The sequence below is a fragment of the Acinonyx jubatus genome, chromosome E4, assembly GCF_027475565.1.
Source record: "Acinonyx jubatus isolate Ajub_Pintada_27869175 chromosome E4, VMU_Ajub_asm_v1.0, whole genome shotgun sequence".
Lineage (NCBI taxonomy): Eukaryota > Metazoa > Chordata > Mammalia > Carnivora > Felidae > Acinonyx > Acinonyx jubatus.
Window position 1 is genome coordinate 32,624,203 of NC_069395.1, and position 23,177 is coordinate 32,647,379.

The 23,177-nt window shown below is 36.3% G+C and overlaps 1 protein-coding gene across 4 annotated transcripts in view; it reads left to right on the forward strand.

Annotated features, from left to right (window-relative positions):
* The window catches only part of ASPM (assembly factor for spindle microtubules), a 53,148-nt gene extending 30,603 nt beyond the window's left edge, over window positions 1–22,545 (forward strand). For 2 of the 4 annotated variants that reach the window (XM_027074597.2, XM_027074598.2), the window contains exons 18-28: window positions 887–5,641; window positions 8,388–8,554; window positions 9,852–9,948; window positions 11,068–11,277; window positions 12,286–12,435; window positions 13,297–13,488; window positions 13,955–14,147; window positions 14,301–14,455; window positions 15,944–16,120; window positions 17,360–17,529; window positions 22,380–22,545. In XM_027074597.2, the coding sequence (XP_026930398.2) occupies window positions 887–5,641; window positions 8,388–8,554; window positions 9,852–9,948; window positions 11,068–11,277; window positions 12,286–12,435; window positions 13,297–13,488; window positions 13,955–14,147; window positions 14,301–14,455; window positions 15,944–16,120; window positions 17,360–17,529; window positions 22,380–22,482 (6,369 nt within the window). In that variant the 3' untranslated portion in view covers window positions 22,483–22,545. Of the gene's footprint in view, window positions 1–886; window positions 5,642–8,387; window positions 8,555–9,851; window positions 9,949–11,067; window positions 11,278–12,285; window positions 12,436–13,296; window positions 13,489–13,954; window positions 14,148–14,300; window positions 14,583–15,943; window positions 16,121–17,359; window positions 17,530–22,379 lie in introns of those variants that run through there. The other 2 variants (XM_027074599.2, XR_008293366.1) reach the window with 2 other exon arrangements.
* The last annotated feature ends 632 nt before the right edge of the window (window positions 22,546–23,177 follow it).

The window sequence follows — 23,177 nt, forward strand, 5'->3', positions numbered from 1 at the left end:
GTAAAGGAATAAGGCAGTATCTGTTGAAAAATCTTAGAGGGTCCCTAACTCTCCTCACCCATGGGTGGGTGTGCTTGGACCAAGCACAGGTGCATAACAATGGGCAGTGCTAATGGAGACAGGTACCTTGCCCCTAAAATGTTTTCCTTATGTGTAAGGAAAATTCATCTGCAGTAGGGAATTCTTCCCCAACCCTCACCCTGACGAAGGAATTAGGGACTGTGGGTAGTATGAGAAGGAAGTAACCTTGGCTATTCAAGAGATAAACAGTTTGTCATTTCTCAGATCTTTTCAGAATACTACTTTTTGACCATGAGTCTATAATTCCAAAATTTGGGAAGAAGTAATTTTATTTTTAATGAGAAAAATGAGAGTGATCTGGCTCACTTGTTTCTCAAATTCCTGTGTTTAAACTATTAGACCTGAACAGGGTCCATCACATAAACAGTTTCTAATCATTACCAGATAGCTTAGCAGTCTTGATATTAAGGAGAAAATACAAAATCTAAAGGTATATTTATAGGAAATTACTTAGAATCAATAGATAGCAGAATGTCACTATAATTTTATTTTGACTGTTTCTTATATGTTATTCTAATAGAACATAAACTTGCTTATATTTCTTATGTTTCTGAAACACAGATGCAATATAAATACCATTAAGATTGAGATCATGATTTCTGAATTGGCTACAGCTGTGTCAATATAGAAACTACATAACTACAAACATAAACAAAAACAAAAGAGACAAGTAATTTCCAAAAATATATTGTTTTTTTAATTTAACTTGTTTATTTTTAAGCAAAATGTTAGGAAAAATACTTGCAGAGGTGTTAAGTATAGAAAGTTATGTCTGTTTTACTTTGTGTCCTTTCTTACATTTCAGAGGTATTGGAGAAGATATTCCACTAGAAAACAATTTCTGAAATTGAAGTATTATTCAGTCATCCTGCAATCTAGGATAAGAATGATACTAGCAGTTACTTCTTACAAACGATATCTTTGGGCTACAGTTACAATTCAGAGACATTGGCTTGCTTATTTAAGAAGGAAACATGATCAACAGAGATATGAGATGCTAAAATCATCATCTCTTATAATCCAGTCTGTGTTCAGAAGATGGAAGCAACATAAAATGCAATTACAAACAAAAGCTACAATAATATTGCAAAGAGCTTTTAGAGAATGGCATGTCAGGAAACGAGCTAAAGAAGAAAAATCTGCTGTTGTCATACAGTCATGGTATAGAATGCACAAAGAACTACGCAAATATATTCACCTTAGATCTTGTGTTGTTATCATTCAGACAAGGTTTCGGTGCCTTCAAGCCCAAAAGTCATATAAAAGAAGAAAAGAGGCTATACTGACTATCCAAAAGTTCTACAGAGCACATCTGAAAGGAAAGACTGAGCGCACCAACTATTTGCAGAAACGGGCTGCAGCCATTCAACTACAGGCTGCTTTCAGAGGGATGAAAGCTCGTAATTTACACAGACAAATTAGAGCTGCTTGTGTTTTTCAGTCATACTGGAGAATGAGACGAGACAGATTTCGATTTCTAAACCTTAAGAAAATTACTATCAAATTGCAGGCACAAGTAAGAATGCATCAGCAATTACAGAAATATAAGAAGATGAAGAAAGCTGCCCTTATAATTCAGATTCATCTTCGAGCTTCTGTTTTAGCCAAGAGAGCTCTAGCATCTTACCAGAAAACCCGTTCTGCTGTCATTGTTCTACAGTCTGCATATAGAGGGATGCAAGCCAGGAGAAAGTTTATTCACATCCTCACATCCATTATAAAAATTCAATCATATTATAGAGCTTATATTTCCAGAAAAAAATTTCTGAGACTGAAACATGCTACAGTAAAGTTACAGTCAATTGTCAAGATGAAACAGACTCGTAAACAGTATTTACATCTGAGAGCAGCCACACTATTTATCCAGCAATGGTACCAGTCCATAAAAGTGGCTGCACTAAAGAGAAAAGAATACGTCCAGATGCGGGAATCTTGTATCAAATTGCAAGCTTTTGTTAGAGGTCACCTGGTTCGAAAGCAGATGAGGTCACAGAGAAAAGCTGCTGTTTCACTACAATCTTATTTCAGAATGAGAAAGATGCGGCAGCACTACCTGGAAATGTATAAAGCAGCTGTTGTCATTCAGAATTACTATCGCGCTTACAAAGCACAGGTCAGTCAGAGGAAGAACTTCCTGCAAGTTAAAAGAGCAGTTACTTGTGTGCAGGCAGCTTACAGAGGTTATAAAGTACGCCAGCTAATCAAACAGCAATCTATAGCTGCTCTTAAAATTCAAACTGCTTTTAGAGGCTATAGTAAAAGGAAGAAATATCAGTATGTGCTTCAGTCTACTATCAAGATTCAGAGATGGTACAGGACATACAGGACTGTTCGTGATATAAGAATGCAATTTTTAAAGACAAAGGCAGCTGTGATTTCTCTCCAATCTGCTTATCGTGGCTGGAAAGTTCGAACGCAGATCAGAAGGGAACTTCAAGCTGCGGTGAGGATTCAGTCTGCTTTTAGAATGGCCCAAACCCAGAAACAGTTCAGATTGTTCAAAACAGCAGCATTAGTCATCCAGCAACATCTGAGAGCATGGAGCGCGGGAAAGAAGCAACGTATGGAATACACTGAACTCCGTAACGCAGCACTGATGCTTCAGTCTACATGGAAGGGAAAAATAGTGAGAAGGCAGGTTCGAAAGCAGCACAAATGTGCTGTCATCATACAGTCATACTACAGAATGCATGTGCAGCAAAAGAAGTGGGACATCATGAAAAAAGCTGCTCGTCTGATTCAAATGTATTATAGGGCGTACAGGATTGGAAGGAGACAGCGTCAGTTGTATCTGAAAACCAAAGCGGCCATAGTCATCATACAGTCTGCTTACCGAAGTATGAGAGTAAGAAAAAAAATAAAGGAGTACAACAAAGCGGCAGTCGCTATACAGTCTACATATAGAGCTTACAAAGCCAAAAAAAACTATGCAACCTACAGAGCTTCTGCTGTTCTAATTCAGAGATGGTATCGAAATATCAAAATTGCAAACCGTCAACGTAAGGAATATCTTAATTTAAAGAAGACAGCAGTTAAAATTCAAGCTGTTTTTAGAGGTATTAGAGTGAGAAGGCGTATTCAACACATGCACACGGCAGCCACTTTCATTAAAGCCATGTTTAAAATGCATCAAGCAGAAGTAAGATACCACAAAATGAGAACAGCAGCTGTCCTCATTCAGGTAAGATACAGAGCATATTGTCAAGGTAAAATTCAGCGTGCAAAGTACCTGACAATTTTGAAAGCTGTTACTGTTCTTCAGGCAAGTTTTAGAGGAGTAAGAGTTAGACAGACTCTCAGGAAGATGCAGAATGCAGCAATACGCATTCAGTCCTGTTACAGAAGATACAGACAGCAAACGTATTTTAATAAGTTAAAGAAGGTAACACAAACAGTACAGCAGAGGTACCGGGCAGTGAAGGAGAAAAATGTACAATTTCAAAGGTATAACAAATTAAGGCATTCCGCCATATGCATTCAGGCTGGTTTTAGGGGGATGAAAGCTAGAAGACATTTAAGAATGATGCATTTAGCTGCAACTCTGATTCAGAGGAGATTTAGAACTCTGAAGATGAGAAGAAGATTTCTGTCTCTCAGGAAAACCGCTCTTTGGGTTCAGAGAAAATACCGTGCAACTGTTTGTGCAAAGCATCACTTACAACAATTCCTGTGGTTACAAAAGGCGGTCATTACACTCCAGTCATCATACAGAGGATGGGTGGTAAGGAAGAAGATGCAAGAGATGCACAGGGCTGCCACTGTCATCCAGGCAGCCTTCAGAATGCACAGAGCACACGTGAGGTACCAGGCAGTGAGACAAGCCTCCGTTGTAATCCAGCAGCGACGCCAAGCGAACAGGGCTGCCAAACTGCAGGGACAACGTTATCTCCAACAAAGACATTCTGCCCTGATCCTTCAGGCTGCATTTAGGGGTATGAAAGCGAGAAGGCGTTTGAAAATGATGCATTCCTCTGCCGTGCTTATTCAGAGCAGGTTTAGGGGTTTAGTGGTAAGGAAAAGATTTGTTTCCCTCAAAAAAGCTGCTGTTTTTGTGCAGAGGAGATATCGGGCCACCACGTGTGCCAGGCGTCACTTGCATCAATTCTTGAAAGTACAAAGGGCAGTCATTACAATCCAGTCATCTTACCGAAGACTGATGGCAAAGAAGAAGGTTCAGGCGATGCACAGGGCTGCAGCTCTCATCCAGGCCACTTACAGAATGCACAGGACGTATGTTACCTTTCAGGCTTGGAAACATGCCTCAATTCTAATTCAGCAACATTACCGAATATACAGAGCTGCAAAACTGCAAAGAGAAAATTATGTCCGACAAAGACATTCTGCTTTGGTCATTCAGGCTGCATGTAAGGGAATGAAAGCAAGACAGCTGTTAAGAGAAAAACACAGAGCTGCTATCATAATACAAAGCACATATCGAATGTATAGACAGTATCTTTTTTACCGAAAGATTCAGTGGGCCACAAAAGTAATCCAAAAAATATATAGAGCGAAGAAGAGGAAAGCACTTCAACACGATGCACTTAGGAAAGTAGCGGCCTGTGTTCAGGCAGATTTCCAGGACATGATCATAAGGAAACAGATTCAGGAGCAGCATCAGGCCGCCACTGTTCTTCAGAAGCATCTTAAGGCCTCCAAAGTAAGGAAGCATTATCTGCACTTCAGAGCAAAAGTAGTCTTTGTTCAGAGGAGATACAGAGCACTAACTGCAGTGCGTACCCAAGCGGTCATTTGTATACAGTCTTCCTACAGAGGCTTTAAGGTCCGAAAGGATATCCAGCGTATGCACCTGGCTGCCACCCTAATTCAGTCACTCTACCGAATGCATAGGGCCAAACTTGATTATCGGGCAAAGAAAACTGCCGTTGTTCTTATACAGTATTATTATAGGTCATACGTCAGGGTAAAAACGGAAAGAAAAAATTTCTTAGCACTCCAGAAATCTGTGCGAATTATTCAGGCTGCTTTTAGAGGCATGAAAGTTAGACAGAAATTGAAAAACCTATCTGAGGCAAAGATGGCAGCCATTGAGAAGCGATCTGCGTTCTGCCGCCACAGAACTGAAACTCCGTATGAAGCTGTGCAAAGCTCAGCACTTAGGATTCAGAAGTGGCATAGAGCTTCTCTAGTTGCTTGTTCACAGGAAGCAGAGTGTCATTCCCAGGGCAGGGCTGCAGTAACGATTCAAAAAGCTTTTTGTAAAACGGCCACAGAAATATTGGAAACACAGAAGCATGCTGCCCTACGAATTCAGTCCTTCCTTCAGATGGCTGTGTATCGGAGAAGATTTGTCCAGCAGAAAAGAGCTGCTGTAACCCTACAGCAGTATTTCAGGACATGGCAAGCAAGAAAGCAGTTTTTATTGTATAGGAAAGCAGCATCGGTTTTACAAAATCACCACAGAGGCTTTTTGTCTGCAAAACCTCAAAGAGAAGCATATTTACACGTTAGGAGCAGTGTTATCATTATTCAAGCTAGAACAAGAGGATTTATACAGAAACGAAAGTTTCAGAAAATTAAGGATAGCACCATAAAAATCCAGGTACTTGTACATTTAAATGTAACGCTTGCATTCGTTCCTTAACCAATATTTGTTAGATTTATAAAATGAGTTTAAGCAGATCATAAAACATAATAATACTTAGTTTACGTGACCATTTCACTTTTCTTCCAAAATGGAACGTTTTTGAGAGTGGGAAAAGGGAACTAATAATTCAGCTAAGACAGTGCAGAACTAGAATTCCTCTGGACATGATCGCTGTACGCTTGTTGCATTTCAGTGGGTGTTAATTTTGAGAATATAGTTTGTTTATAGTTTTACTCTTTTGAGTAAAATTATTTTTTAAGTGAGAAATTGAAGCTAAGGTAAAGTGATATTTGGCCAAGTTTAGGCCAAATGGTATAATTTTATCCCTCTAACAATCTGCTAATAAGACCTACTTAAGCTAGATAGGCCTGTGTAGTTTATTCAGAGCATTTAGCACTTCTGGTTTCCAAAGCAATTTTATATTATTTTTTTCATTCTATTATTATTATTATTATTATTACATATAACATATATATATGCATTATATTAATATGTATATGTATAATATTTATATATTATATATGTTATATTAACATGCATATGTATAATATATTAAATTATACATATATTAAGTTGAGATGTTATGCTCAAGAATGAATTGGAAAGAGCCCACTAAAATATATCCAAGGAACATTCTAGTTGTAGGAGATAACAGGGAGTTCAAAAACTAGAGCAAGAGTGTGTGTAGTACTGTGAAAAGAGTGATTGGAGACCAGGATGGCAATAGAGGGAGGGAGATTGTGGATAGCTTTGTAAGACATAGAAGGGTAGTCTTTTTCCATCAGATTAAAAGAAGTTCTAGAAGAGTTTAAAAAGAAGACCAGAATCATATTTTTATTTTGAAAATAATTGCTCTGGCAATAATGTGGAAGAGGGACTGGAAGGGGAGCAAGACTAGAAGCAGAGAGACCAGCCAGGAGGCTGTTGGCAGTAGGTCAGGTGAAAGATAGTTTAGTGGTGGCAGTGGGATTGCAAGGATTCGTTTGAGTGGAGGGCGTAGTACTTGCATCACATAGAGCCTAAACGAGTTTTCAGGCCACGTGCGCAACTTAAGTAACAGCAGATGCTACCATTCGCTGACAGAGGCAGCAGAGAGGAGCAGACTGGAAGATTGATGAGGTGTGCAGTTTGGGGTACATGATGAAGTTGAAGTATCTAGCAAGGCAGCTGGCTGTGTTTGGAGAGTAGTACAGATTTTGGAATTTGACTTCTACATTATTGGCATACATAGCATCGTTGAAGTCATGGAGTGATGGGATCACGTAGGAGTAATGTGGAAAATGGGTAAAAGGAGAGAGCCTGCTGGGGACTCCAACACTGAAGAACGTCAACATGTGAGAACATTGAGAGGAGAAGCCAACACATGGTATTAAGAGGGAACAAGAAAACTGAAAGATTTATAGTATCAAGAAACCAAGGATTGAGGGAAGAAGAAACGAATGCTCAAATTCCAAATGCTGCCAAGAAGTTAAGGGTTGAAATGTGTTAACTTGATGTGTTAGTTAGGGTTATATTCAGTTGAAATGACAGAAAAGCCACAGTAACAATCTTAGGAAATTTTGACTATTTTTCTCATACATGATTACGTTTAAAAATTATACTTTACACGTCTGGTTTTTAACATATCCTTCATGGTCTCAAACTTTAGTGCACAATGAAATCACTTAGAATTTTTAGAAATACTGATGCCTGGCTCCTACTGTGAATACCAATATGTTGGTGTTCAGGTTTGTTTACATAAAAGCCATATATAATATGCTCTGAGTAAGTTAAGGACATCACAAGAGTAATTCTTGCTTGTCAGCTGAATTTGGAGCTTGATCCCCATGTAGATTGTGGCTGCAGTATTTGTTTGGAGTCAAGACTTGGGTTCAGATCTTGACTGTCGCTTACTGGCCTTGTGGTGTAACAAGTCTCTTCTTCGTCGACGTTGATTTCTGTTTTGTCAAATAGAGATCTTAATAATCATCTCACAAGATATTTGTAAAGAATAAAGGTACTTCTTCCACTTATTACCTGCACATCAACAAGTTACTCAATTTCTTTGGGCCTTGTTTACTCGTCTCTAGATTAAATATTATCTACCTATGTTATTATAAGGGTTTAATAGTGCTTAGTGCGAAGGGCTTAATAGGTTATAGCTGTCACTTATACATGTAGTCAGCTGCAAGGTTGCAGAAATTGGAAAAACTGATAGTCCTCAGACAGATAGTTGCTCTCAGGATTTTGTTGCAGCCTGGACACAAAACCCGGGATACACGTGAGGGAGGTGGGTGGGAGGTAGGAGAGATTCCTGTTCCTTCCCAATAAGTAGTCAGTGTGTTCCTTTGCTTTCTTTTCTTCCAAACGGATTGAGATAGTAAGGACAATACGCGCATCTGGCTTTTCAGACATTATACATATATTAAAATTTAGGAATATTTGTTAAGGTTATATTAGGCTTAGCTGTCAGCCAGCCAGGGTACGTGTGATAAAGCATATAATAGGTGTTCACTGTGGTAAGCCGCACTGTTTCAGGGGGCTCATCTATGTCAGGAATGAATGAGCCTAATAGAAGAGTCATCATATGACTATATTTCTGCAATTGATTTTTGTCTACTTAGCATTACATTAGCTATCTTTAATACTGATTTTTTTTTCAATTAACAACAATAAAAAAATACATCTCCTTGCATATTTTTTATATTTATGTATTTAATAGGCTGCGTGGAGGAGCTATAAAGCCAGGAAGTATTTATGTAAAGTGAAAGCCGCTTGCAAGATTCAAGCCTGGTATAGGTCTTGGAAAGCACGTAAAGAATATCTAGCTATATTAAAAGCTGTTAAAGTCATTCAAGGTTGTTTCTATACCAAACTGGAGAGAACACGGTAATGTATCAGAGCTGTGTTAGGGGAGTATGAGGGTCTGTGTGTGTGGTAGCTAAGTCTTTATATAAAATAATACTGCTTATTTCTTTGTCTTTTAAATATTTGCTACGCCTAGCTTGTATGGTTTCTTTTGTTAGTGTTATCTCCACTGATGAAACAAAATAAGACTCTTATTTTTTGAGATAGAGCCTTGATACAATCATTTTTCTTTTTTCTTTTTCTTTTTCTCTTTTTACTTTATATTAGCCCCCCTATTTTACTTTAATGAAGACCTAATTACCAACTTATTTTTGTTTTTGTTCATTGTATTTTCCTGTTCCTAGTTCATTTCTTTGAAACACATTTTCTGAAGCTCTTATCAGATTATCTATATTATTTTTTTATTTCACAGTGTAAGAATTTTCCCCCAGTTACCAGAATTGATGAATTATTATATCAGTGATAGTTTTAAAGATTGTTTTAGGAGAGACTCTAATGTTAGAAGAGTTTCTTGATAAATTCCACGGGTGGAAGCTCAGTGCTTACCATATAAAGATATAGTTGCTGCTATCAGCTGTTAAGGACCAGTAGTACCTAAGTTTCCTGTACCAAAATCTTGAATTTTTCTCATTGGTGCTCTGCTTTATTTTCTAAGAAATGTGGCAACATGATGTAAGTTAAATCCATTCTCAATTTTTATGTGTTACTGCTATGTTGGCCCCTAACGTTTAATCTCTGGCCCTTAGTTTTTAAGTTTTTCTCTAGTTCTCCTTACAGAACATTTCTTTTCAGATATTTGTACAATACCTGGCTTCCCTTTCAAACAAATTTCCATTTCTCATTTGCCTGATGCTGTTCTAATCTCCCAAGTTCTTTTTGTGACCCGCTCCTATCTGCTCAAAGACTCACTTGCAATATGGACCCAGATTTTAGACTCTGCCGTTATTTCTGTCAGCATCCCCTTTATCTAGGCTTTGTGTAGGTCTGGATAATTGTACTTTCTTTTCATCCTGGTTGGAGTTCTTTCTCATTCTAGAAATTCGTATTTCTTGCTACGAGCATTGCCAATTGCAAAACTTATTTTTCATTGTGTCAGTTCGTGTGTGTGTGTGTGTGTGTGTGTGTGTGTGTGTGTGTGTGTGTAGAATTCTGATTGCTAGAATTAAAGTATAAATTGTTCTTTTCCACTTTCTTTTTTTCTTTCATTGCCTTTCTTATTTTTTCTTTCTCTAGTATTAAGTAGTGGGGGGGGGGGCAATAAATACTTACTGAGTAAATTAAAGAAATTTGTAATTGCTTTCCAATACCTACTTTTTAGGTTTTTGAATATGAGAGCATCAACAATTATCATTCAGAGAAAATGGAGAGCTATGCTTTCTGGAAGAATAGCTCATGAGCACTTCCTAATGATAAAAGTAGGTAAAGAAAGGAAAAAAAAAGCTCATTTGCAAAGAGCCATTTTAGGAAAGAAAACAAAAGGAATTGTTTTTTTTTTGTTAGCTATACATTTATTTTAAACACGTCATTGCAGTCAATTAAAAATTATATTCACCCTTAAAAATACATTTTATGAATATATTAATTTGTATATTTATATTTAAAAACTATTCTGAAACCCAAGTTTGAAGTAAATTTTAGAGTAAATAATTTATTTGGAGAGAGTCATAATAGATGTAGCATATTTTGTCTACTATAAGTCAAACAAAAATTTTTTAAACTACAATTGGTGGCCTATTCAAAATATTTAACATCAAAGTTTTAGAATAGCTGCAGTACCTATAGTCTTTTATTAAAGAAAGCAAAATTAAAATTTTATTTGTAAATTTCAATGTAATATTCACTATTATATAGCTATTATTATTATGCCTACTAGTGTATATTTACTAATTTGATCCTCATAAAAACCCTCTGGTGTAGTGATTATTAATTGAAGTAGTTAGTATTCTTATTTTACAAATGAGGAAACTGAGGTCTGGAGAGGTAAAGTGACTTGCCCAACGTCATCCAGCTAGTTGGTGGGGAATCTATGTTGTAAAACAGAACTAGTGCCCATTTTGATTTATATACTTCTTTAGGTTTCTTAGAATTGGTTGTCAAGATGTTATATAATCGAGGAGTCTAAGATGTGCTGGTTCTGAGATGTAGTCTTTGGTTCTCAAAGCAACAGACAGCTTCCCTGGTAGTTGTTTATAATGCCCATTCTGTTCTCTATATTGCTCACACTTTTATTAAATGTATTTGTCCTTTGGTAATATTAGTCCTTTTCTCCCTCACAATGAGAAGTATCAGGAAGATGAGAGGGAAAGAACACCAGATATCTATTGACCTTGGCTTGCACCTTCATAAAAACCTAATTTTTGGCTGTAGAAATTACATACAGTCACCTTATATATGAAATATGACATTCTTAAGCTAAAAATGTAAAAAAAAAATCATAATTACACCATCTCATTTTTCATTGAGAAATTCAAAAGCCTCCAGTGGGTTGAAATTGTTACTCCTTTCTGTTAAGTCACTCAAATTTTTCCTTGTAGAGACATCAAGCTGCTTGTTTGATTCAAGCGAATTTTAGAAGATACAAAGGAAGGCAGGTCTTTCTTCGGCAGAAGTCTGCCGCTTTGACCATACAGAGATATATACGAGCCAGGAAGGCCGGGAAGTGCGAAAGGATAAAATATGTTGAATTAAAAAAATCTACAGTTGTTCTACAAGCACTAGTGCGCGGTTGGTTAGTAAGGAAAAGAGTAAGTATTTTTAAGTAGAATACCTCAGTCTTAAGAAATGAAGGTATGTGGTGTTAAATTGTGTTAAGAAATTTTAGATTTTGGAGAATTTCAGAACTAATAATATAACCAATATAACGTCTCAGCTTCTGCAGAGGCCTATGACAAGATCACTGGTTGCTATAGATTTTTGTTTTATGAGCCTGTTTCTCATAGATGCTCACCAAAAATGCAAACTAATTTTTTTCTTGTAATGAATCTTGACAAAGGAACTGAAAGAAGGATGAGGGAGGAGCTCCAACTGTGAAGGAGGTTGTCATTCAAGTAGCCTTTTGCTACCACCCAGCAACTCTGAGGTGTTGTTAGCTACTCTTCCTGTGATAACTTCCACATCTTCAGCGAGAAAGAATCCCTCCCCCTCCCGGGGAGGTCACAACGTTTTTGGCATCAATATGCAAAACGCTGTCAAAGACAAAATACTTAAATTTGAAATTAAAAAGGAGAAATCTCTTCTGCTGTGTTCATTAAATACAAATTAGAGGTCTAAAGGCCGCTATAGAGAGGTTTTGCTGCAAAGAGTCTTGTGCTAGATTTGTGCTAGACTGTCTAATAACCGGAGAAATCCACTCAGATAATTTTGTCTGACTTACTATCGCCGTCTCCCAACAGTTCTCACAACATTTTTGTGAGTATTGTATTCATAGACTTCTCATATTATAGTTAGTACATTGAAAGGTTTATTTACTGTTATTGTGTAGTCCAGTTAAATTAAATTGCTGTTCTTTAGTAAAGTGCCCAAAATATAATTTTGCTTTTTTATACTCTGAGTTAGGGGGTACACATTTGGAAATATTGTATAGTAAAAGATTATAATCACTTTGAGTTCCATCAATGTAAATAATTTCAGTAATTAAAAGTTAATTTATTATTGCTAATTTATATAATTCAGTATGGAGGATATACAAAAATAAACACTGATCGATTGTCTTAAGAGTCAAATGTGTGGTTAATTTTTTATTTCTCTTTTAGATTTCAGAACAGAGAACCAAAATTAGGCTTCTTCACTTCACAGCAGCTGCATATTGTCACCTGTCTGCTCTTAGAATTCAAAGAGCATATAAACTTCACATGGTTATGAAGAATGCTAAGAAGCAGGTTAATTCAGTCATCTGTGTTCAGGTTGGCTTTTCCTTTGCAGTAAAACTATGTGGTAAAATTTTTGTTATGAATTTTTTATTTTAATAAATAATTTCAAAATACCTTATGCTAAGGTCATATAATATTTAGCCTTTTGCTTTAGGATGACATATTTAGGATGGCTTGATGGGCTAGAAATAGGTTGATGTTTTATGATACAGGAATAAAGCTATGAATTATTTTCTGAAATAATTGTACTCATTTATTCTTGTAGCAAAGTCTGAGAGTACCTGTTTTTCTACATTCTTGCCAACACACAGCATTAAAAGACTCTGGGTTTTGCTGTATTGATGAATGGCAAATTGTATCTCATTTTTGCTTTGGATTTCCTTTGATTGCAAGCAGTTCTAAAAAAAATCTTTCGTGTGTTGACTATTCAAATTATTATCTGTGTATTGTGTGCTTTTTCTTAATGTATGTATATATGGCTTGTTTTTTCCATATACTTTGCCCATTTCTCTTTTGCATCTTCTTTTTTCTTATGATTTATAGGTTTTTATGTATTCTGGGTAAGAAATCTGTATACATTAACATATACTTACATGTAAAATACTGAGTTAGAAAACAAATTGCAGAAGAACACATACAGCCTGATAGAATTTATATAAATTATGAAATGAAGGCCATGTTGTACAGGGTTAAATTCACACCCTCCCCCCGCTCAGTGAGTGCTAGAGGATTTGTACCAGATGGAGTGGAGAAGTAATGCCACTGGGGAGGATTGAAAGATATCAATCTAATGTTCTATTTATTTCATTTATGTATGCATGTGTATGTATGTATTTATTTATTTTAAAAACCTGAAGTAAAAAAAAAAAACAAAGCCTCTAATGTTTTAAACAGAGATGGTTTCGAACAAGATTACAGCAAAAGAGGTTTGCTCAGAAATGTCATAGTGTCATAAAAAGTCAGCGTGAACTTCAAGAACATATGAGCCAGCAAAATAGAGCTGCATCAGTAATACAGAAAGCAGTACGCCGTTTTCTCCTCCGTAAAAAAAAAGAAAAAATTAATAATGGAATCACTAAAATTCAGGTAACTGAAAACATTACGATGTTAGTTCCAGACTCTGGTTTATAATTCACCTACGTGAGACATCTAACATGTTAAAAACACAGCCACATATATTTTAAAAAGCTGAGGTTCACCAATAAAATAACTCATAAATGCCATGTCATTGCTAAGCCCTTTATTTTCAGATTTCCCTAGAGACATTTATGATGAAGACATGAAAAAATACCTTAGCATTTAAAATAGACTTAGATATCTTTGGTCAGTGAATGATGCTTCAGGTTATATACAGGAACATGATATATATTTTTCTTTCCAGAAAAATTGATTTTGCTATTTATTAGAACCTGACTTGAGATTTTATTTGCAAAGTGTCTGATTACATCATATGAATTTACTGAAAATACTTGTTTTGTAGAAATACTTATAAATATAAATTCAAAACATCATGGATTGTAATCTTACAATCACTGTGTTTTGTCTCTTTAAGGCATTATGGAGAGGATACTCTTGGAGGAAGAAAAATGATGGTACAAAAATTAAAGCTATACGACTAAGTCTTCAACTTGTTAATAGGGAGATTCGAGAAGAAAACAAACTCTACAAAAGAACTGCTCTTGCACTTCATTATCTTTTGACATATAAGCACCTTTCTGCTATTCTTGAGGCTCTAAAGCACCTAGGTTAGTTTGTTTTAACAATATCTTGTATGAGGTTAGAAATGCATTTTTACCGTTGAGTGTGCAAAGAGTGTTATAATACAATATTAGCTAAAACTTCATTTTGTTGCTGTGAATTTATTTCTCTCTCTCTCTTTTTTTTTCTTCTCCTTTCAGAGGTAGTTACTAGATTGTCTCCACTTTGCTGTGAGAACATGGCCCAGAGTGGAGCAGTTTCTAAAATATTTGTTTTGATCCGAAGTTGCAATCGTAGTGTTCCTTGTATGGAAGTCATCAGATACTCTGTGCAAGTCTTGCTTAATGTCGCTAAGGTAGTAACGTTTTGATAATGAGTTGTTCATTGGTCAAGAAATCTGATCCAGCAAATTAAGTTCGTGCTTGCTCACCACTGGAATTTAGATCGCCAAGTTAGAATTAATTTGTGTGCAAGAGTCTTAGGTGGGGGAAATGTTTAATGCATTAACATAATTATACATAGAAACACTAATTTTTTATGATTTTATTTCTTGTCTTTATGATATTAATAACAATGATTACTAACATTTATTGAGTACTTATGATGCGCTAACGTTTTTCATGCATCATTTAATTTAGTTCTTAACAATATCCTATGAGGCAGTTCATGTTATTCTTGTTTAATAGAGAAGGAATAGTAATCCTTATAGAAATTAAGCCTCCTGCCTCAGCACTTGAATGTGATAAGTGGTAGGGCTGAATTTGGATCCATTTTTTGTCCACCTCTAGAACTGGTGTTCTTATTCACTGCATTGTATCAAAGCAGTAGAACCTCTTATAATCATGTCTGGCAAAACATGATTAAGATACTGCTTCAACTTAGTTACCCTGTATGTCATACTCTGTATAGGTATTAGAATTTACGTTTTTGGCGTTGGACTGGTGGCAGATATCTGTACTAAACTATAAATGCATGTAATCAAAAGTATTGAGATGACAAATTTATTTTCCCCAACCAACCCTTCAGCCACAACTTAGAGCACTTTATCCAGTATTTTCTTTCTGAGAAGGAGTGGTTAAGAACACCAGTGTTCAGATCATAGCTCTGCAGCTTACTTTAGGTTACTTAGCCTCTTTGTGCTTCGTGTTCTTTAACTGTAAAATGGGTAAAGTAATAGTATCTACCTCATAATGTTATTGTGAGGATAAAGTGAGTCAATATATATAATGTGCTTCATACATAGACGTGCCAAACAAATGTTAACTGCTAATATTGTTTTGTTGTTATTTTTGTCTTAGTATCCTTCACATGATTTGTTCCCAGGCAAATTTCAATATGAATCTAGTGATACAAGGAGATAAATGAGGCAGGAAAAATATCTCCTAAATTTACTAGTTTCAAATTTATTTTATTTTAAAGCAAGTGCATCTTCCTCTCAAGAAGCATGCAGTAGGGTAACTAATTAAATCTTAGCCTTTATCAGTATTTTACCCTATGATTAACTATCACAGATAAGTTCTGTTTTTCCTGAGAGATTCTCACTAAAATTGCCCTGTTTTTGAGTTTGTTTTTATTTACTTCAAGGTGTTCATGTTCAGGGATTCTAGATTTGATTCACATTTTATGGCACTTTAAAGTAGGTGGGAAGAGAAAAATTACAATGCAGATATGCATATAAAATGGATTCAGAAATGATAGTAATGTCAAAAATTCATTTCATGAAGTCCCTTGCACTGGCTGTAGATAGTCCAAAAAGTTGGTCCTAAGCTTTCTTTCCGCTTGGGCTCTTTCTAAGAGCATATGCATTTATTATAACTTTTGCTTTCTTTCTGTTCTCTTCAAGTATGAGAAAACCACTGCAGCAGTTTACCATGTAGAAAACTGCATAGACACACTACTGGACCTTTTACAGATGTACCGAGAAAAGCCCGGTGACAAAGTTGCAGACAAGGGTGGAAGCATTTTTACAAAAACTTGTTGTTTGTTAGCTATTTTATTGAAGACAACAAATCGAGCCTCCGTAAGTATTAATTATCTTTCTTTCAGGTATCTTTCTAGGTTTTCAGGTCTAAGACTTTCACACTTTTCCTTCAGTAATTATCACAATTTTTTAATTAAGTTCATTTATTTATTTTGAGAGGGAGAGAGAACTAGAGAGCAAGTGGGGGAGGGGCAGAGAGAGAGAGAATCCCAGGCAGGCTCTGCACCATCGGTACAGAACCCAACACGGGGCTCGAGCTCACGAACTATGAGATCGTGACCTGAGCCGAAGTCAGATACTTAACTGACTGAGCCACCCAGACACCCCAGTAATTATCACAATTTACATAGGGTTTTGTATATGTTCAAACCTGCCTTTTTTGTTGATATAAGAGGTGTTTCTAACATATTAAAGAAACTGAATTCCAAAAATAAAATGTACTATGGCTATAGAAATAGCCATTTCCCTTTTACTTGAGGAAAGAAACAAATGATCCTATCCAGGTAGAAAACCACATATATGTGGCTCCACATCCTCTTGTTGTAACCGTAAGTACATTTCAAGTTTTTCCATGGTGAGACCTCTCTAGGTGTTACAGTCGGCAGGGAGTTGACCGTAGGCTGTAATAGGATTCTGGCCTTCACTGTGAGAACAAAACCACTGAAGGATTTACGTAAGAGAGTATGCTCCAGTTTGGGTTCTAACATGACTTTGGCTACTGATTGAAGAATAGATTTGGGAAAGTGTGGATGTATGAAGACCGTTCAGTGTGGATATAGGGAAACCAGGAAGGAGGGAGATAGAGATAGAGATAGAGATAGAGATAGAGATAGAGATAGAGATAGAGATAGAGAGATTTATAGATATAAATATTAATATAAATATAAATATAGATACAGTGGTCTGGGTAAGAAATTGTACTTGACCTAGGGTTGTATTATAAGAGATAAGTGGATAACGTTGGAAACTAGGAAGAGAGAAAATTCACAGGCTTTGGTAACTCCATATAATACATATATTGACTATAATAATATTTACCTTGTTATTCAGCATGGAGTTAAGTGTACAATTTTTAAATATTTGCCTTTTTTATAATTGTCTTACAAATTAGTTTATATAATGTTAACCAATCTAACTGTTAAATTTGGAAAGAATGGCTTTTGATTTTGTTAAAAGCTCATAAGTTTACACTATAGTGGTTATTATTGTTGCTTTTACTAGCATAGAAGGGCTACAAAATTGTTACTAGTTTTAATAAATGTACATTTTCTTTTTTAGGATGTTCGAAGTAGGTCCAAAGTTGTTGACCGTATTTATAGTCTCTACAAACTTACAGCTCGTAAACATAAAATGAATACTGAAAGAATACTTTATACCCAAAAGAAGAATTCTTCTATAAGTATTCCATTTATTCCAGAAACACCCATAAGAACCAGAATAGTTTCAAGGTAAGCAGTAAATGTACTCTATAGTTTTGTGCCACTGTCCATTCATTCATTCATTCATTCAGCAAACATTACTGAGTATGTACTATAAAGCAAGGTATTGTGCTGGACAGTGGAGAAACAACATATGAGTAAGAATAGAATCCTTGGTAACTCTAAAGTAGACAATCTCAGTAAATAGTGAAGCAATAACACTGTGGCTTTGGGTATTTAATAGTCATTCAATAAATTCATTGTATTAAATAGTTAAGTGCTAAGTCTGAAAATTAGCTTTTTATAAGCTTTGGCGTATAAACTTTTTTTTCCTGCATGTAGGACAAACTATACTGCTTAGAAGCTGCCAAAAATCCCTCGTGGCCAAAATATCAACTTCCAACTCCTCCCATAATCCTCCTGGTACTTGAAATTTCTCCTTCTAGAGAAGTTCTTTATGAGACCTTGCATGAGTTTCCTAGAACTGCTGTAAAAAATAACCACAGATTCATTTATTCTCTGAACATTCTTGAAACCAGAAGTTCAAAACCAGGGTGTCAGTAAGGCCTCACTCTCTCTGAGGGTTCTGTGGCAGACTCTGTCTTTGACTTGCAGTTTCTGTGGCTCTAGGTGTTTTTTGCTTGTTGCTGTATAACTCCATTCTCTGCCTCTGTCTTCACATGGGCCTCTCCTCCTTCTCCCTCCTCTGTGTCTCTTAAAAGGACATATGTTGGATTTAGGGCCAGTTCCGATAATACAGGATGATCTTATCCTAAGATCCTTTAGTTATGTTTATCTGTGGAGACCCCCTTTCAGAATAAGATAACATTAACAGATGCTAAGGATTTGGATGTGGATGTATCGTTTTGGTGTGGGGGTCACCATTCAGCCAACAGCCATCCTATAGAGATAATAGTAGCTTCACTAGTTTAAGACATGTAACTTTAGAAGTTTAAAAAAAAAAATGGGTGTTAGCTTACCTGGTTAACCAAGTAGACACCTCCATCAGTGTCAGAGAGTAAGAATGGTATAGAGCTGAACCCTGTGCTTTAAGGCACTGGACTTGTGATTATTGTACAGCATGGAATTACATAGTTCAGGAGAATGACCATAAATAAGCAAATAAAGTAACAAGATTGTGGTTGCTATTAGGATAGAGTATCACTCAGAGGGCCTGCTAAAATTGCTGTGACTAGGAAATTGTCTCTGGGATATAATTACAAGAAGTAAAAGTAAGGAAGGACAGAAGATAGAGTGGGAAGGGACGTTGAAGCATGGGTTTTGTTTTGGGTAAGTCTGAGGTGCCTATGAGAAATTAGAGGAAAAGACAAAGAAGCCATTAGAAAATCAGGGCTGTGGTTCCGGCCAGAAGAATCAGTCTAGAGGTTTCAATTAGGTAATCATTAGATTCAGGAATCATTAGGTAGCATTCAAGACCATCGCAATGAACATGATCACCTCAGGGGAAGAGAATACCTAGAAAAGAATGCCCCAAACTGACCCTCAGAGTAACCCCAATTTCTCCAGAATTGAGACAAGAGAAAGAACCAGCCAACAGCTCTGGACAGGAATTGCTGACTGGATAGACGCTGTTCCAGACTGGCGGCACATCAGCCCTTCAGCTTGCTGCTAAGAGGCTGTTAGATGAGGTGTGAAACTTGCCCCTTGGACTCGACAAGATGGAAGCCAGTGGTGAGGCAGTGACACAGAGGCATGAGGACTGCAAACAAGTGCAACACATCAGATGAAAAATTGATGAGTCTATAATGATACTAAAGAAAAAACTCATTGCTTACCCTTGAAGGATGGTAGAGAAACCACTCATGATACTTACTACGGGTAAAAGGAAGGAGTCAAGTCTTTCCCATTTTTTTTTTATACATACTATATCTTAGGTAACCAAATGGTTGTTGTAGAAAAGTTTTCTATAAAAAAATTCTGTTTAGTAAATGCAGAAGGTATATGAAACTATTATTATTTCGTAGCCCCTCGTGAAATAATAGGTGTGCTCTGCTCTGGGACATGATTATGCATGTTTGATAAAAGCTTTAGATGAATTAAATCGATGTTTGTGGCAGTAGTCAAATCCATCGATGAATCTCAACATCACAAAAAGATAAGACCACCCAACATTGTGTCTCCTGGTACACAAGACCATCCAAATATGATTCTTGTCACTAAAGCAAACCTGAATCACCTCACACCTTTTTGTGCTACTCTAATAAGTGTGACCCCCAGACCAGTGCCAGGCTGCAAAGTCTGTTACTGCTCTGTGTTGCTAAAAGTTCAGGAGCAGAGAATCAGCATTTAGAAACTTAGGTAGTAATTTAACCATGCTACTACATAGTTTGTAAAGTCAGGTTTATTGGGATACAGTTTACATACAGTAAAATTCATCCTTTTTAAGTGTGCTATTTGTTGAATTTTTTATGACAAAATTTGGTCTTCTGTTATAGAGAACTGTAGGAACATTCTTCTGTTAGAAGGTCTAAATTGGAATTATAATACTGATTTAAGGGACAAGTTTGTTATTATTTATGAATTTATTTATGACCCAGAATTTATAACATTAGAACTTCAGCTATGACTTTTACATTTTATTGAAGCAACATTAAAATTTTATTTTAAAATAAGCAAGTTAGCATTTTCTGAGTTTACCTTATTAATAAAAGATTTAATTGGTTTTGATGAACTAAATTAACTCATGATGTTTTATTTCCTTCCTCCCTTCCTCCCTCCCTTCCTCCCTCCCTCCCTCCCTTCCTTCCTTCCTTCCTTCCTTCCTTCCTTCCTTCCTTCCTTCCTTCCTTCCTTCCTTCCTTTTCTGCCTGTCTCCCTTTCTGTGACTCAGCACTTCTCTGCCAGGCATAAATCCTACAGTGTTGACAATGCACTATTTTTTGACCTGGGTTAACATTAGCAGTTTGCTTTATAATTACTCATTATAACAAACTGTGTAATAGTTGCAAATTGGAATTTTGATTGCATATTTCACAATATAACATAAAAATAGCACTTGCTTGAAACTTATTAATGAGGACCATTTCTATATATGATTTCTACTTAAGGAATTGGTAAATTTTAATACTAATTATGTTTTTAAAACTGTAATTAACATGAATGAATAACTAGCTTCCCCTTTTTTTCAATATAGTCACTTTTTTTAGGTAGAATTTACCAGCAGTGTATACATGCACCCTTTATATATGTATGCAATTCAGTGACTTTTTTTTTTTAATTTTTTTTCAACGTTTTTTATTTATTTTTGGGACAGAGAGAGACAGAGCATGAACGGGGGAGGGGCAGAGAGAGAGGGAGACACAGAATCAGAAACAGGCTCCAGGCTCCGAGCCATCAGCCCAGAGCCCGACGCGGGGCTCGAACTCACGGACCGCGAGATCGTGACCTGGCTGAAGTCGGACGCTTAACCGACTGCGCCACCCAGGCGCCCCCAATTCAGTGACTTTTGACAAACATGTACAGTTGTGAAACCACTACCAACTGAGATAAAATATTTCCATCACACCAAAGTTACCTTGTGCCTCTTTGTAATCAGTTGTCTCCTTTTAGCCCCTAGATTCAGGCAACTACTAACCTTATTTGAGTACTTTTAGTTTTGCCTTTTTTCTATGGTTACACAGATGGAATCATACAGTATATAGCTTTTTGTGACTGGATTCTTTTTTTAGCTTACTGTTTTTGAGGTTTACTTATGTTGATGCATAAATTAAAATTTCATTTCCTTTTATCACAGAGTACTATTCCATTGTATGGCTATACCACACTTTGACCACTTAACAATTGATAGATATTTGGATTTTTAACAGGAAAGAATAAGAAGATGGAATGCATATCATAGTAGGGATTTATGTGAGAAAGATGTATGACCTCCCCTCTGACGAATGCTATTTTCTTAATGAAGTATGAGATTATAAACATTAGCTCAAAAGCAGACCAGGGAGGGTATGTATGGAAGGGACATTTGAAAAGAAGAAAGGAATAAAATGGTTATCTTGGAGAAAGAGGAAGCATACGCGGCAATGTCAAGCACCCATTTAACTTTGTAATTATTGACATAAAATCAGCCTGCTTCTGCAATTTTTCTTTTCTTCCTATTCAGCTGTACAGGAATGGAGAAGGCAGATATTTGAATTCAGTTTGGAATCCAAATAGAACCTTCCATTTGAATTTAATAGAGAACAATAGCGTTAATGAAATTTGCTAAGGGGATTATATTGATGGCCCTAAGCTAGACAAGGAGGGAAGTGAGATCAGCATTCGGATGGATGGATGGATGGATGGATGGATGGATGGATGGATGGATGATGGGTGCATGTTGAGGTCAGTGAATCAGAGATCTTAGGGTGGAAGAATATGTGCAGTGAACGTATTAAATCAAAAGACATGGATAGATCAGAAGTGGTGGGAGAATGGCAGCCTCAAATTGAGATGTCAGTGGTGGGTACTTTCTGGGGATGACAAAGGCTCTTATGTGATCTCGTGGAAAAGGGTTGGTTAATGTAGAACAGAAGGAAAGTGGGCAAAAACTGACAGAAGAGGTTGTTGGCTTTTGGGCTGCATGAATGTTGAAGTTACTAAGAATGGTGGCAAAAGTTGAGAGAAGATCAAGAACCAGGTTTCAAAGAACAAAACACCGGAAGTTGACAGATGACCCAGAGGCAGTGGTGAGCTGAACTTCAAAGGAAGAAGGATGACAAGAAATGCCTGAAAATAGTAAACAGCAATAATATGAAGCCCTCTCACCTGTTAAAAGGGAAGCAATGTGCTCAGGAGTAGCCACATTTTAGTTCAGACAAAACAGTGAAGGTAACCCCTTGAAGAGAAGAACTTTGTTAATGCAAGATTTTTATTCTTTTCAGACTTAAACCAGATTGGGTTTTGAGAAGAGATAACATGGAAGAAATCACAAATCCCCTACAAGCTATTCAAATGGTGATGGACACGCTTGGCATTCCTTACTAGTAAATGTAAACATTTTCAGTATGTACAGTAAAAAGAACTATTAAAGCTAATCATGCATGTGTAGAGTGTTTTTGGCTTTCTTTTGTACAACTTCTAAAATCCAATTTTGTATTAAAATTAAAATGTATATATATATATGTATATATATATATACATATATATAAAACAATAACTAAACTGTTGTTTCTTTTGTTATTTTATGGCTTTATGATTGTGAGAAACCACTATCTCATGAAATGATTATAACACTTATTCGTGTCTGTTACCTTAAAATATTATATTAGTCTGAATATAATCATATTCCAGAAGGGAAAAGAATAGCTTTATTACTCTCATTTTATAGATTAATTGAGGCATTTTTCTAAAACAAGTTTTGAAAATACGAGATTCTGCCAACCCGCTTAGAAGTGACAAGGGGATAAAATAATCTCACAAATGCCTCCAGACAACATCTCCATTTGTTTCCTTGACTGACTGGACCATCCAGACAGGCAGGGGAGCTCCTCTAGGGAAATTAAACTCCACCTGCCCTTGTATATACTAAAAACCCTTACCTTTGAACTGATTGGAGTTCTAATTTGACCTGGAAAGAGTATGATGTTGCTTACAAGAGAAACTTGTCACCTAGTCATATACATAGACCTGATAATGATTAGGTGTTAAAACCTAATTTGGCATTTTCAACAGTTTTGGGT